Source organism: Ascaphus truei, chromosome 6 (genome assembly GCF_040206685.1).
Source record: "Ascaphus truei isolate aAscTru1 chromosome 6, aAscTru1.hap1, whole genome shotgun sequence".
Classification (NCBI taxonomy): Eukaryota; Metazoa; Chordata; class Amphibia; order Anura; family Ascaphidae; genus Ascaphus; species Ascaphus truei.
This window is the reverse complement of record NC_134488.1, coordinates 49824273-49841746: the sequence shown is the minus strand read 5'-3', so window position 1 is coordinate 49841746 and position 17474 is coordinate 49824273. Positions and strand designations below refer to the sequence as shown.

General features: G+C 44.2%; 1 protein-coding gene across 1 annotated transcript in view; it reads right to left on the bottom strand.

Annotated features, from left to right (window-relative positions):
* The window catches only part of SIK3 (SIK family kinase 3), a 136625-nt gene that overhangs the window by 37072 nt on the left and 82079 nt on the right, over positions 1 to 17474 (bottom strand). Inside the window, exons 11-13 of the mRNA XM_075606603.1 lie at positions 12077 to 12186; positions 6798 to 6948; positions 3537 to 3709 (exon numbers count right to left, since the gene is read on the bottom strand). Of these exons, the coding sequence (XP_075462718.1) occupies positions 3537 to 3709; positions 6798 to 6948; positions 12077 to 12186 (434 nt within the window). The remainder of the gene's footprint in view (positions 1 to 3536; positions 3710 to 6797; positions 6949 to 12076; positions 12187 to 17474) is intronic.

Below are 17474 nucleotides of genomic sequence, written 5' to 3'. Positions count from 1 at the left end.
CAAGAGCAAAGTCTCCATCTTTGCTGATGATACTAAATTGTGTAAGGTAGTAGAATCAGAGCAGGATGTAATTTTGTAATTTCTCTCCAGAAGGACTTGGATGGACTGGAAACTTGGGCTGGTAAATGGCAGATGAGATTTAATACAGATAAATGTAAGGTTATGCATTTGGGAAGCAAGAATAAACAGGCGACTTACACATTAAATGGGGATAAATTGGGGGAATCCTTGATGGAGAAGGATTTAGGAGTGCTTGCAGACAGCAGGCTTAGCAATAGTGCAGTAGCTGCAAAGGCAAACAAGATCTTATCTTGCATTAAACGGGCAATGGATGGAAGCGAAGTAAACATAATTATGCCCCTTTACAAAGCACTAGTAAGACCACACCTTGAATATGGAGTACAATTTTGGGCGCCACTCCTTAGAAAAGACATTATGGAACTAGAGAGAGTGCAGAGAAGAGCCACCAAATTAATAAAGGGGGTGGACAATCTATTTTATGAGGAGAGGCTAGCTAAATTAGATTTATTTACATTAGAAAAGAGGCGTCTAAGAGGGGATATGATAACTATATACAAATATATTCGGGGACAGTACAAGGAGCTTTCAAAAGAACTATTTATCCCAAGGGCAGTACACAAAGGACTCGGGGGCATAACCTAATGTTGGAGGAAAGGAGATTTCACCAGCAACAAAGGAAAGGGTCCTTTACAGTAAGGGCAGTTAAAATGTGGAATTCATTACCCATGGAGACTGTGATGGCAGATACAATAGATTTGTTCAAAAAATGGTTGGACATCTTTTTAGATGGGAACGGTATACAGGGATATACCAAATAAGTAAACATGGGAACGACGCTGATCCAGGGAGTAATCTGATTGCCAATTCTTGGAGTCAGGAAGGAATTTATTTTTCCCCTTATGAGATATCATTGGATGATATGTCACTGGGGTTTTTCTGTTTGCCTTTCTCTGGATCAATAAGTAAGTATAGATATAGGATAAATGATCTATCGTCTAAATTTAACATAGGTTGAACTTGATGGGCGTACTTTTCTTTCAACCTCATCTACTATGTAACTTGTATCTATGTAACTACACAGACTGCATCCCGTTCATATGTAACGTGTGCCAACTACACAGACTGCATCCCGTTCATATGTAACGTGTGCCAATTACACAGGTTGCATCCCGTTCATATGTAACGTGTGCCAACTACAGAAACTGCACCCCATTCCTATGTAACGTGTGCCAACTACACAGAGTGCACCCCGTCCTCTTGTTACGTGTGCTCCAGTATCTCACGGATATAAAATTTTGTTGAATGTCTAGAAGTTCTCTGACAGAATATGGCAAATATCGCTGATGGAATCTTCCCGGTGTGGCTGCAGGTCTCTGGCAAACTCTCTGCATGTTACAGCCGGAGCCGGCATTCTCCCTGCATGTTACAGGCGGAGCCGGCATTCTCCCTGCATGTAACAGCCGGAGCCGGCATTCTCTGGGCATGTTACAGACGGAGCCGGCATTCTCTGGGCATGTTACATCCGGAGACGGCATTCTCTGGGCATGTGACAGCCGGAGCCGGCATTCTCTGGGCATGTTACAGCCGGAGCCGGCATTCTCTGGACATGTTACATCCGGAGCCGGCATTCTCTGGGCATGTGACAGCCGGAGCCGGCATTCTCTGTGCATGTTAAAGCCGGAGCCGGCATTCTCTGGGCATGTTACAGCCTGAGCCGGCATTCTCCCTGCGTGTTACAGACGGAGCCGGCATTCTCTGTGCATGTTACAGCCGGAGCCGGCATTCTCTGGGCATGTTACAGCCGGAGCCGGCATTCTCCCTGCATGTTAAAGCCGGAGCCGGCATTCTCCCTGCGTGTTACAGCCGGGCCGGCTTCCTCCCTGCATGTTACAGGCGGAGCCGGCATTCTCTGTGCATGTTACAGCCGGAGCCGGCATTCTCCCTGCATGTTACAGCCGGAGCCGGCATTCTCCCTGCATGTTACAGGCGGAGCCGGCATTCTCCCTGCATGTTACAGGCGGAGCCGGCATTCTCCCTGCATGTTACAGGCGGAGCCGGCATTCTCCCTGCATGTTACAGGCGGAGCCGGCATTCTCCCTGCATGTTACAGCCGGAGCCGGCATTCTCCGTGCGTGTTACAGCCGGAGCCGGCATTCTCTGTGCATGTTACAGCCGGAGCCGGCATTCTCCCTGTGTGTTGCAGCCGGAGCCGGCATTCTCTGTGCATGTTACAGCCGGAGCCGGCATTCTCCGTGCGTGTTACAGCCGGAGCCGGCATTCTCCCTGCATGTTACAGGCGGAGCCGGCATTCTCTGTGCATGTTACAGCCGGAGCCGGCATTCTCCCTGCATGTAACAGCCGGAGCCGGCATTCTCCCTGCATGTTACAGGCGGAGCCGGCATTCTCTGTGCATGTTACAGCCGGAGCCGGCATTCTCTGTGCATGTTACAGCCGGAGCCGGCATTCTCCCTGCATGTTACAGCCGGAGCCGACATTCTCCGTACGTGTTACAGCCGGAGCCGGCATTCTTCCTGCATATTACAGCCGGAGCCGGCATTCTCCCTGCATGTTACAGGCGGAGCCGGCATTCTCCCTGCATGTTACAGGCGGAGCCGGCATTCTCCCTGCGTGTTACAGCCGGAGCTGGCATTCTCCGTGCGTGTTACAGCCGGAGCCGGCATTCTCTGTGCATGTTACAGCCGGAGCCGACATTCTCCGTACGTGTTACAGCCGGAGCCGGCATTCTTCCTGCATATTACAGCCGGAGCCGGCATTCTCCCTGCATGTTACAGGCGGAGCCGGCATTCTCCCTGCATGTTACAGGCGGAGCCGGCATTCTCCCTGCGTGTTACAGCCGGAGCTGGCATTCTCCGTGCGTGTTACAGCCGGAGCCGGCATTCTCTGTGCATGTTACAGCCGGAGCCGGCATTCTCCCTGCGTGTTACAGCCGGAGCCGGCATTCTCTGTGCATGTTACAGGCGGAGCCGGCATTCTCCCTGCGTGTTACAGCCGGAGCCGGCATTCTCCCTGCGTGTTACAGCCGGAGCCGGCATTCTCTGTGCATGTTACAGCCGGAGCCGGCATTCTCCCTGCGTGTTACAGCCGGAGCCGGCATTCTCCCTGCATGTTACAGCCGGAGCCGGCATTCTCTGTGCATGTTACAGGCGGAGCCGGCATTCTCCCTGCGTGTTACAGCCGGAGCCGGCATTCTCCCTGCATGTTACAGGCGGAGCCGGCATTCTCCCTGCATGTTACAGCCGGAGCCGGCATTCTCTGTGCATGTTACAGGCGGAGCCGACATTCTCCCTGCATGTTACAGGCGGAGCCGGCATTCTCTGTGCATGTTACAGGCGGAGCCGACATTCTCCCTGCATGTTACAGGCGGAGCCGGCATTCTCTGTGCATGTTACAGGCGGAGCCGGCATTCTCCCTGCATGTTACAGCCGGAGTGTGCTTGTGTGTACACTGTAAGATATGTTCCAAGCGTGTAATCTGCTGTCTGCCCAGCATGTTACAATGACCGGCTACTCACGGTGGTCATGGTAACCAGGGGGGATGGTCCCCGCGGCCTCTTCAAGAGCTGCTGCGCATGCAACTGAATGTTGGCCCCTCCATCTGATGCCCGGCGCCCGAGGGGCCCCATCCCGTTCAGCAGCTGCAGGGTAGGGGGCTGAAGCAGGGACTGCTCCTGAGGAGGAAGAGACGGTGAGAGAAAGGAAAGAAACACTTACCCCTTCAACACCCTGGGGACGGCAGGATGCAGGAGTGAGGATACCGTGATTATAATGAGGTAATATAAACGAGCCAGACTGTGAGAGAATAAGAGTCTGCAGTATCTGGATGGGACTTTGTGTGTGTGTATACCCCTACTCACTCTCTGCTTCCACACTCCTCACCCCTCCCAATACTTCTCACTATACCCCTACTCACTCTCTGCTCCCCCACTCCTCACCCCTCCTTATACCTCGCACTATACCCCTACTCACTCTCTGCTCCCCCACTCCTCCCTATACCCCAACTAACTCTTTGCTTCCCCACTCCCCAACCCCTCCCAATACCTCTCACTATACCCCTACTCACTCTCTGCTTCCCCACTCCTCACCCCTCCCTATACCTCTCACTATACCCCTACTCACTCTGTGCTACCCCACTCCACACCCCACCCTATACCTCTCACTATACCCCTACTCACTCTCTGCTTCCCCACTCCTCACCCCTCCCTATACCTCCCACTATATCCCAACTCACTCTCTGCTTCCCCTCTCCCCAATACCTCTCACTATACCCCTACTCACTCTCTGCTTCCCCACTCCTCACCCCTCCCTATACCTCTCACTATACCCCTACTCACTCTCTCCTCCCTCAGATGAACAACACGTGACATATTACACCGTGTCATGATTTAACAAAAATAAAGCCAAAATGGAGAAGCCATGTGTGAAAAACTAAGTATACCTTATGATTCAATAGCTTGTAGAACCACCTTTAGCAGCAATAACTTGAAGTAATAATTTTCTGTATGACTTTATCAGTCTCTCACATCGTTGTGGAGGAATTTTGGCCCACTCTTCTTTACAACGTTGCTTCAGTTCATTGAGGTTTGTGGGCATTTGTTTATGCACGGCTCTCTTAAGGTCCAGCCACAGCATTTCAATCGGGTTGAGGTCGGTACTTTGACTGGGCCATTGCAACACCTTGATTCTTTTCTTTTTCAGCCATTCTGTTGTAGATTTGCTGGTGTGCTTGGGATCATTGTCCTGTTGCATGACCCAATTTCGACCAAGCTTTAGCTGTCGGACAGATGGCCTCACATTTGACTCTACAATATTTTGGTATACAGGAGTTCATGGTCGACTCAATGACTGCAAGGTTCCCAGGTCCTGTGGCTGCAAAACAAGCCCAAATCATCACCCCTCCACCACTGTGCTTGACAGTTGGTATGAGGTATTTGTGCTGATATGCTGTGTGTGGTTTTCACCAAACGTGGAGCTGTGCATTATGGCCAAACATCTCCACTTTGGTTTCGTCTGTCCAAAGGACATTGTTCCAGAAGTCTTGTGGTTTTTTCAGATGCAACTTTGCAAACCTAAGCCCTGCTGCCATGTACTTTTTAGAGAGAAGAGGCTTTCTCCTGGCAACCCTTCCAAACAAACCATACTTGTTCAGTCTTTTTCAAATTGTACTGTCATGAACTTTAACATGCTAACTGAGGCCTGTAGAGTCTGAGATGTAACTCTTGTTTTTTTTGCAATTTCTCTGAGCATTGCACGGTCTGACCTTGGGGTGAATTTGCTAGGACGTCCACTCCTGGAAAGATTGGCCACTGTCTTGAATGTTTTCCACTTTTGAATAATCTGTCTCACTGTAGAATGATGGACTTTAAATTGTTTGGAAATGGCCTTATAACCTGATTGATGGGCAGCAACAATTGCTTCTCTAAGATCATTGCTGATGTCTTTCCTCCTTGACATTGTGTTAACACACCTGCATGCTCCAGACCAGCAAACTGCTAAAACGTCGGCTTTTATAGAGGTGGTCACACGTGCTGATGATCAATTAATCAAGGGCACTTGATTAGCAGCACCTGTCTGCTACTAAGCATCTTAATTTCTATGGAAGCAGTAGGGGTGTACTTAGCTTTCACACATGGCTTCTCCATTTTGGCTTTATTTTTGATAAATAAATCATGACACGGTGTAATATGTCATGTGTTGTTGTTCATCTGAGGTTGTATTTACCTAATTTTTAGACCTGCTAAAAAACAGATGATTGTTATTATGTCCTGATATGTAAAACCATAGAATTCAAAGAGGGTGTACTTTCTTTTTCACACAACTGTATGTGATGCATGTGTATGTACATTAATATGTATGTTATGTATGTGTATATATGTATGTGATGCATGTGTATGTACATAAATATGTATTATGTATGTGTATATGTATGTGATGCATGTGTATGTACATAAATATGTATGTTATGTATGTGTATATGTATGTGATGCATGTGTATGTACATAAATATGTATGTTATGTATGTGTATATATGTATGTGATGCATGTGTATGTACATAAATATGTATTATGTATGTGTATATGTATGTGATGCATGTGTATGTAAATAAATATGTATGTTATGTATGTGTATATGTATGTGATGCATGTGTATGTACATTAATATGTATGTTATGTATGTGTATATGTATGTGATGCATGTGTATGTACATAAATATGTATTATGTGTGTATATGTATGTGATGCATGTGTATGTACATAAATATGTATTATGTGTGTATATGTATGTGATGCATGCGCATGTACATAAATATGTATGTTATGTATGTGTATTATTCTGTTTCTGAGTTGAATCCTTGTATTTGAACTTATTATCATGATGTGAAACCTTCTCTCCATCTCGTTGTAATCTCTCTCGCCCCAACCACAGTTGTCGATAGTCACTCAATTGTAACCCTCAGGGCCCCCATCACTCAGACAACCCAACACAGCTGCAACCCCTTTATAACTCCAAATACTTCCTAATGTGACTGAATCTAGCAAAAGATGCCAATTAACCACCATTAGAATATCATATTGTATATAATATGTATGAAAGAAAGAATCGTAGCAAATCAGACAATATCATACTGTATGCTTGGCATTTTGTCTTCATATACCGGATTCAAACCTAATAACAATATCATTATTTAATTGAACTGGAATTCTTACAGTATATATGTGATGTATGTGATGTATTGTGTGTAAATATGTATATATCACCTTGTACTCCAGGTGGGCGCTTGGCGGCATGTTGTGCATTGGCGACAGATTGTGCAAGACATGGGTATTTGCGGCCGTGGGCAGGAAGGGCGCCTGCGGGGCGACTCGTGGGAAACCCGGAATGAGCAGGTCCTCTGTGCCACCCTCGGTGCTGCAACACAAAGCAGGAGTGAGCGTGACAAGGGAAGAGAAGGACCCTGCACAGAATGATACCATTCCGTTATACCGAAATCCAAGATCCAAAACAGGAACACATGTTAAATAGAAACCACAGCGACCTTAACACCGTAACATTATACCATTAATTTATCACGTGTTACCAGGAAGTAACACATTGAGAGTTACCTCTCGTTTTCACGCATGTCCTGGGCACAGAGTTATGATGAAAGATAGATGGTTACAAATACATAGTTACATTAAGTGAGCAGGGTTATACATTATATACAAGACGTAGCACCCACAGTTAAAGATAATACATGTTATAGGCGTATGTAACAGGTACAGACCAGATTAAAATGTGAGACAGTCTTAGTTTTGAAAGAACTTAGACTGGTGGTGGATGTGAGAGTCTCCGGTAGGTTGATCCAGTTTTGGGGTGCACGGTAAGAGAAGGAGGAGCGGCCGGATACTTTGCTGAACCGTGGGACCATGAGCAGTCTTTTGGAGTCAGATCTCAGATGATAAGTGCTGCATGTGGTATGGGTGAGGAGCTTGTTCAGATAGATGGGTAGCTTGCCCAGAAAGTATTTGAAGGCAAGACAGGAAAGGTGAACTTTGCACCTAGACTCAAGTGATGACCAATCTAGTTCTTTGAGCATTTCGCAGTGATGTGTGTTGTAGTTGCATTGGAGAACAAAACGGCAAATTGAGTTGTAGAGGGTGTCAAGTTTGCTAAGGTGGGTTTGGGGTGCCGAGCCATATACTATGTCTCCATCGTCGATAATTGTCATGAGCATCTGCTGTGAGATACGCTTTCTGACCAGCAGACTTCGGGAGGATTTGTTCCTGTAAAGTACACCTTGTTTGGCATAGGTTTTGGATGTCAGGGTATCAATGTGCATTCCGAATGTTAAGTGGGAGTCAAACCATAAGCCCAGGTATTTAAAACTAGTGACAGGGGTTAGGGTGGTGTTAGCGTTGGTTCTAATCAGGAGCTCAGTCACTGGAAGCTTTAAAAATTTAATCTTGGTCCCAAATACCATTGTTACAGTCTTGTCAGTGTTTAAAAACAGTTTGTTTTGGGAAATCCAGTTTTCGAGTCTCAAAAAGTCAGATGGCTGTGTGCATATAGGATTGTGTCATCTGCATACATGTGTATTGAGGCTTCCTTACAAGCTGTGGGAAGATCATTGATAAACACGGAGAAGAGTAGGGGCCCCAGAACAGAGCCTTGCGGGACACCACAGGTGATATCCAGGGGGTTGGAGTTAGAGCCTGAGATGGACACATGTTGGGATCTACTTGATAGGTAGGACTGAAACCAGTTTAAAGCATGCTTCCCTATTCCTGAGCTCTGGAGTTTGTTAACCAGGATAGCATGATCAACAGTATAAAAAGCCTTTGCAAAATCTAGGAATATTGCTCCAGTGAGTTGTCCCAGTTACATTCCACACTGGATTTCATTGCAAACTTTTAGCAGGGTAGTTACGGTGGAGTGTTTGGGGCGAAAGTCAGATTGGAATTGGCTAGGGAAATTTGTCTTGGTGTAGAAATCGCTTAATTGGGAGTGGACACATTTTTCCATGAATTTTTGGATAGTATTGGGAGAAGGGAGATTGGCCTGTAGTTTGAGACAGTGTTTTTGTCCCCACTTTTGAAGATTGGGACAACTCTGGCAGTTTTCCAGGTCTTAGGGATATGGCCTGCAGACAGGATAGAGTTGACTATGGAAGGAATTGGTTTGGCAATGGCTGGGGCACCAAGTCTTAAAAACCTAGATTGTAGTAAGTCAGGTCCACACTGGCTGCTTAGTTTTAATTTGAGGAGCGCTTGTGTAATCTCCTCTTCAGATACTGGGACAAATTGAAAATTGTGGGCAGTGTTGGGAGGGGGTGGGGCTATATGTGTACTCCCAGGATGAGATTCAGGTTTGTGGTTTGGGTTGCGTTTCGCTAATAAGTTAATAGCACACCCCACAAAGTAATCATTGAATGCATTTGCAATGTCAGTTGGGTTTGTCAGAGTAATATCCCCCTTAGTGAAATTACTTGGTTGTTGATGGTTAGAAGGCTGGAATATATTGTTGATAACCTTCCAGAAGTTAGCTGGATTTGATGTATTCTGGTGGAGATTGTCAGAGTAATATTGTGCTTTTGCATGCCTTGTTTGCCTTGTGCACATGTTTCGCAGGCATCTGTAGTGATTGAGATCCTTGGTAGTGCCAGTTTCTTTGTTGCTTTTCCACAAGGCATCCCTGAACTGGTAGAGTGCTATAAGGTCAGTTGTAACCCATGGAAGGTGGGCACCCCGTACCCTTATTCTGCGTAATGGAGCATGGGTATCACAGAGTTTTAAGAACTCGGATTGGAAATAGTCGAGCGCAGAATCAGGGAATTAAATCGATTCTGTGCCAAGGGCAGTTGGTAAGGTCAGCCAGAAACTGTTGTGTGTTAAAGTTTCTAAAAGTTCTACTGAGGAGAACTTTAGGGCTTAATTGGGGCGGTTTAATTTTCCTTACACAGTACACTATTGCGTGGTCACTGAAAATGTCAGGAAGGATGCCAGAGGATTGGATTCTGCTGGGATTTGAGGAGAGAATCCAGCCTAGCAAGGAATGGTTGTGTGACCCGTGTATCCTGCCCGTGCTCACATATGGATGTGACCCGTGTATCCTGCCCATGCTCACGTATGGGTGTGACCCGTGTATCCTACCCAAGCTCACGTATGGATGTGACCCGTGTATCCTGCCCGTGCTCACATATGGATGTGACCCGTGTATCCTGCCCGTGCTCATGTATGGATGTGACCAGTGTATCCTGCCCATGCTCACGTATGGGTGTGACCCGTGTATCCTATCAAGGCTCACGTATGGATGTGACCCGTGTATCCTGCCCGTGCTCACATATGGATGTGACCCGTGAATCCTACCTGTGCTCACAAATGGATGTGACCTGTGTATCCTGCCCATGCTCACGTATGGATGTGACCCGTGTAGCCTGCCCATGCTCACGTATGGATGTGACCAGTATATCCTGCCCGTGCTCACGTATGGATGTGACCCGTGTATCCTGCCCGTGCGCACATATGGATGTGACCCGTGTTTCCTGCCCGTGCTCACGTATGGATGTGACCTGTGTATCTTGCCCATGCTCACGTATGGATGTGACCAGTGTATCCGACCTGTTCTCACGTATGGGTGTGACCCGTGTATCCTGCCCGTGCTCACATATGGATGTGACCTGCGTATCCTGCCCATGCTCACATATGGATGTGACCCGTGTATCCTACCTGTGCTCACATATGGATGTGGCCTGTGTATCCTGCCCGTGATCACGTATGGGTGTGACCCGCGAATCCTGCCCGTGCTCACATATGGATGTGACCCGTGTATCTTGCCCATGCTCACTTATGGATGTGACCCGTATATCCTGCCCGTGCTCACATATGGATGTGACCCGTGTATCCTGCCCGTGCTCACATATGGATGTGACCTGCGTATCCTGCCCATGCTCACATATGGATGTGACCCGTGTATCCTACCTGTGCTCACATATGGATGTGGCCTGTGTATCCTGCCCGTGATCACGTATGGGTGTGACCCGCGAATCCTGCCCGTGCTCACATATGGATGTGACCCGTGTATCTTGCCCATGCTCACTTATGGATGTGACCAGTGTATCCTGCCCGTGCTCACGTATGGATGTGATCCGTGTATCCTACCTGTGCTCACGTATGGATGTGATACTTGGACCCTAAAAGCAAAGATATGTCTGTTATATCACATGGGTGAAGATATTAAAATGTTGGTGGGCCAGACATATCGCAAGAAGAAATTACCATCATTGGACAGAGACGGAACTCGACTGGATTCCAAAGGAGATGAAAAGAAATGAGGACATTTTGTTGGAGCAGCGTGGAGAAGAGAGGCTGTTACCCCAGGACCTGGGAGATCACTGGGGAGTCTGCATCCAGCAGTGGGGAGACACAGGCTGGGGAGGATGGGATGAGGGAATGTGTGGGAGCGACGTGGAGAAGAGGCTGTAACCGCAGGATCTGGGAGATCACTGGGGAGTCTGCACCCAGCAGTGGGGAGACACAGGCTGGGGAGGATGGGATGAGGGAATGTGTGGGAGCGACGTGGAGAAGAGGCTGTAACCGCAGGACCTGGGAGATCACCGGGGAGTCGGGATCCAGCAGTGGGGAGACACGGGCTGGAGAGGATGGGATGAGGGAATGTGTGGGAGCGACGTGGAGAAGAGAAGCAGTAACCACAGGACCTGGGAGATCACTGGGGAGACTTCATCCAGCAGTGGGGAGACACGAAGGTGAAATATATATATATCCTTTAAACACAGATTAAACATGTCACTGCCATGAGCTAATTTTGGTCGGAGGAGCAAAGCCACACACTGATATGCTGATACAGCCGCTGGTGATACGCTGCTGCAAGCTTTCATTTGGATACCAGCTGTGACCTCCTCCCTGCTATACACAGCAGCCCATTCCGGTGAAAGAGGCAGGCGGTTACTTATCATTGACGAGCCGCACTGGGGCTGCGTCTGTCCAGTGACGGAGTCTTCAGTTTGGGGGCCCGTTCACCCCCTTTACCATACAGAGGGATTTGTCCTGGCTGTGGCTATTGAGCTCCATCGCGGGGATTCCCCTATTTCCTGACGCCGCGCTGCCCGTCATCGGAGGCTGCTGTTGGAGGAGGCGCCGGCTCCCAGTGATTGCACAAGATTTATAATCATCTTTCCCACTTCACCTACCTGTGAGTAAATTTACTACGACGCGATCGTGCTGCATGTGGCAGCCAGTCGGTAACAAGCCTTTCATTTACTATCTTTGTTTACTCATTACCTTCTTATACGTTATCCTTACAGGCAATTGCTCACAGGCTGACACACATGGTGTGCCTATTACAATATCTAGACACACTTATATACAGCGTATCCCCAGTCACACACCTCTACAAACATTTTTTGGAGCACTGGCTTGTTTGGACTGCCCTGTGGTCTGAATTTCTACATACACTGATATTAGTGGAAACATAGCTTTTCCCCTGTATATTGCTCGGACAGATCCTTGTATACAATGGCCAGTGTAGCCCGGATACTCACTGCGTGTCAGGCACTCCCACCGTGTGTCTCCTCATGGACAGGTACCGCGCCAGCGCTTCTGGAGATGGCTCCTCCCCCTCATCGCTGTCCAGATTCATTATGCCGTTCGTCTGAAGCCCGAGACGTAAGACACAAAGGGAGAAGGGGAGGCAGAAGGGAGGGGGGAGGGAAGGGAGGAGGGGGGAGCAGAGAGAGGAGACAAGAGAGGGGTGGAGGAGAGGAGAGATGAGAGAGAGGGAAGGGGGGAGGAGGGAGGAAAGGAGAGAGGGTGGAGGAGAGGGGGGAGGAGAGAGGGGGAGGAGAGGGGAGAGGGGGGAGGAGGGGAGGGGGGAGGAGAGGGGGGGGAAGAGAGGAGAGAGGGGAGGAGACAAGTGAGGAGAGAGGGTGGAGGAGATGGGAGAGGGGGGAGGAGAGAGGGGGGAGTAGACAAGAGAGGAGAGAGGGGGAAGAGGGAGGGGGAGGGAGGAGGAGAGGAGAGAGGGGGAGGAGACAAGAGAGGAGGGAGGGAGGAGGAGAGGAGAGAGGGGGAGGAGACAAGAGAGGAGAGAGGGGGAGGAGAGTGTAGTAGGAGAGGGAGGGAGGAGAGATGAGAGAGGGGGAAGGGGGAGGAGAGATGAGAGAGGGGGAGGTGTGTGAGGGGGAAGGGGGGAGGAGAGGGGGAGGGTGAAGAAATGAGAGAGGGGGAGGAGAGGGGGAGGGGGAAGAAATGAGAGAGGAGGAGGAGAGGGGGAGGAGAGAGGGGATGGGGGGGAAGAGAGGAAAGGGGGAGGAGACAAGAGAGGAGAGGGGGAGGAGACAAGAGAGGAGAGGGGGAGGAGACAAGAGAGGAGAGGGGGAGAGAGGGGTAGGAGGGGGAGGAGGAGGGAGAGGAGCGGGGAGAGGGGGAAGAGCGGGGAGAGGGGGAGGAGAGGAGAGAGGGGGGAGGAGAGAGGTGGGAGTGGGGGGGGGGGGAGAAAGGGGGAAGAGAGGGGGAGGGGAGAAGGGAGGGAGGAGGGGAGACGAGAGGGAGGGGGGAATAGAAAAGAGAGGGAGGGGAGTGGAGGGGTGAAAGGAGAAGAGAGGGGGAGGGGAGAAAGGGAAAAAGAAGGAGTGGCAGAAAAGGAGAGAGGGAGAGAACAAAGGAAAATACTCTGTTTTATTGAAGTAGGAAATCAGCTGATTGATTCAGTCACCTATTTAAAAGCACGAAATCCACGTGTACTGGCACTAAGGGGTTTATCATTCTAGGAAATTGTGTTTGTTCCCGGGAAAAACACGTTGGCTCAGGAGCTTTCCCGGGAGAAACGCGTTGTCTCAGGAGCTTTCCTGGGAGAAACGCGTCGTCTCCGGAGCTTTCCTGGGAGAAACGTGTCATCTCGGGAGCTTTACTGGAGAAACGCGTCGGATCACGAGCTTTACTGGGAGAAACGCGTCGGATCAGGAGCTTTACTGGGAGAAACGTGTCGGCTCGGGAGCTTTCCTGGGAGAAACATGTCGGCTCAGGAGCTTTCCCGGGAGAAACGCGTCGTCTCAGAAGCTTTCCTGGGAGAAACACGTCGTCTCAGGAGCTTTCGCGGGAGAAACGTGTCGGCTGGGGAGCTTTCCCGGGAGAAACGCGTCGTCTCAGAAGCTTTCGCGGGAGAAACGTGTCGGCTGGGGAGCTTTCTCAGCTGCAATCTTTGTGAAAACAATATTTCATCATCATCTTCATCGTCAATCATTTTAATGATTATTAAATAGCAGAATGAAGGCATTTGCCATGCGAGCGATCAATATCACGCGATCATCGCATATTATCTCGCCAAAGCAATAATACTCACACGGTACTTTCCTGGAGAGATCCCTCAAAGTTATCACTGTGTCGTTAATTATATCACACAAAGCTTTGATTATATCACACAACGCTGTGATTATTATATCACACAAATATGTGATCATAACACACAAAGTTGTGATTATATCACACAACGTTGTGATTATTATATCACACAAAACTGTGATTATTTTATCACACAAAGCGGTGATTATTTTATCACACAAATATGTGATTATTATATCACACAAATTACACATAATTGTGATTATTATATCACACAAATTACACAAAACTGTGATTATTATATCACACAAATTACACAAAACTGTGATTATTATATCACACAAATTACACAAAACTGTGATTATTATATCACACAAATTACACAAAACTGTGATTATTATATCACACAAAGCTCTGATTATTATATCACACAAAACTGTGATCATAACACACAAAGTTGTGATTATTATTTCACACAAAACTGTGATTATTATAACACACAAATATGTGATTATATCACACAACGCTGTGATTATTATATCACACAAAACTGTGATTATTTTATCACACAAAGCGGTGATTATTTTATCACACAAGTTACACATAACTGTGATTATTATATCACACAAATTACACATAACTGTGATTATTATATCACACAAATTACACAAAACTGTGATTATTATATCACACAAACCTGTGATTATTATATCACACAAATATGTGATTATATCACACAAATATGTGATTATTATATCACACAAAACTGTGATTATTATATCACACAAACCTGTGATTATTATATCACACAAATATGTGATTATAATATCACACAAACCTGTGATTATATCACACAAAACTGTGATTATTATATCACACAAAACTGTGATTATTATATCACACAAATGTGATTATTATATCACACAAAACTGATTATTATTATATCACACAAATGTGATTTATATAACACACAAATATGTGATTATTATATCACACAAAACTGTGATTATTATATCACACAAATATGTGATTATATCACACAACGCTGTGATTATTATATCACACAAACCTGTGATTATTATATCACACAAACCTGTGATTATTATATCACACAAAACTGTGATTATTATATCACACAAATATGTGATTATTATATCACACAAACCTGTGATTATTATATCACACAAACCTGTGATTATTATATCACACAAAACTGATTATTATTATATCACACAAATATGTGGTTATTATATCACACAAACATGTGATTATTATATCACACAAATATGTGATTATTATATCACACAAATATGTGATTATTATATCACACAAATGTGATTATTATATCACACAAACCTGTGATTATTATATCACACAACGCTGTGATTATTATATCACACAAAACTGTGATTATTATATCACAGAAAACTGAGATTATTATATCACACAACGCTGTGATGATTATATCACACAAAACTGTGATTATTATATCACACAAATATGTGATTATTATATCACACAAAACTGTGATTATTATATCACACAAATATGTGATTATTATATCACACAAAACTGTGATTATTATATCACACAGACATGTGATTATTATATCACACAAACCTGTGATTATTATATCACACAAACCTGTGATTATTATATCACACAAACCTGTGATTATTATAACACACAAATATGTGATTATTATATCACACAAATGTGATTATTATATCACACAAACCTGTGATTATTATATCACACAAACCTGTGATTATTATAATACACAAAACTGTGATTATTATATCACACAAATATGTCATTATTATATCACACAAATATGTCATTATTATATCACACAAATGTCATTATTATATCACACAAACCTGTGATTATTATATCACACAAACCTGTGATTATTATATCACACAAACCTGTGATTATTATATCACACAACACTGTGATTATTATATCACACAAACCTGTGATTATTATATCACACAAACCTGTGATTATTATATCACACAAACCTGTGATTATTATATCACACAACGCTGTGATTATTATATCACACAAACCTGTGATTATTAAATCACACAAACCTGTGATTATTATATCACACAAACCTGTGATTATTATATCACACAAATATGTGATTATATCACACAATGCTGTGATTATTATATCACACAAACCTGTGATTATTATATCACACAAACCTGTGATTATTATATCACACAAATGTGATTATTATATCACACAAACCTCTGATTATTATATCACACAAATATGTGATTATTATATCACACAAACCTGTGATTATTATATCACACAAATATGTGATTATTATATCACACAAACCTGTGATTATTATATCACACAAATATGTGATTATTATATCACACAAAACTGTGATTATTATATCACACAAATATGTGATTATAATATCACACAAATATGTGATTATTATATCACACAAATATGTGATTATTATATCACACAATTATGTGATTATTATATCACACAAAACTGTGATTATTATATCACACAAATATGTGATTATTATATCACACAAACATGTGATTATTATATCACACAAACCTGTGATTATTATATCACACAAATGTGATTATTATATCACACAAAACTGTGATTATTATATCACACAAATATGTGATTATTATATCACACAAATATGTGCTTATTATATCACACAAATATGTGATTATTATATCACACAAAACTGTGATTATTATATCACACAAAACTGTGATTATTATATCACACAAACCTGTGATTATTATATCACACAAACCTGTGATTATTATATCACACAAAACTGTGATTATATCACACAAACCTGTGATTATTATATCACACAAATATGTGATTATTATATCACACAAAACTGTGATTATTATATCACACAAAACTGTGATTATTATATCACACAAATGTGATTATTATATCACACAAATGTGATTATTATATCACACAAATATGTGATTATTATATCACACAAATGTGATTATTATATCACACAAATATGATTATTATATCACACAAATATGTGATTATTATATCACACAAAACTGTGATTATTATATCACACAAAACTGTGATTATTATATCACACAAATGTGATTATTATAGCACACAAATATGTGATTATTATATCACGCAAAACTGTGATTATTATAACACACAAATATGTGATTATTATATCACACAAACCTGTGATTATTATATCACACAAATGTGATTATTATATCACACAAATGTGATTATTATATCACACAAATATGTGATTATTATATCACACAAATGTGATTATTATATCACACAAACCTGTGATTATTATATCACACAAACCTGTGATTATTATAACACACAAAACTGTGATTATTATATCACACAAATATGTCATTATTATATCACACAAACATGTCATTATTATATCACACAAATGTGATTATTATATCACACAAACCTGTGATTATTATATCACACAAAACTGTGATTATTATATCACACAAATATGTGATTATTATATCACACAAACCTGTGATTATTATATCACAAAAAACTGTGATTATTATATCACAC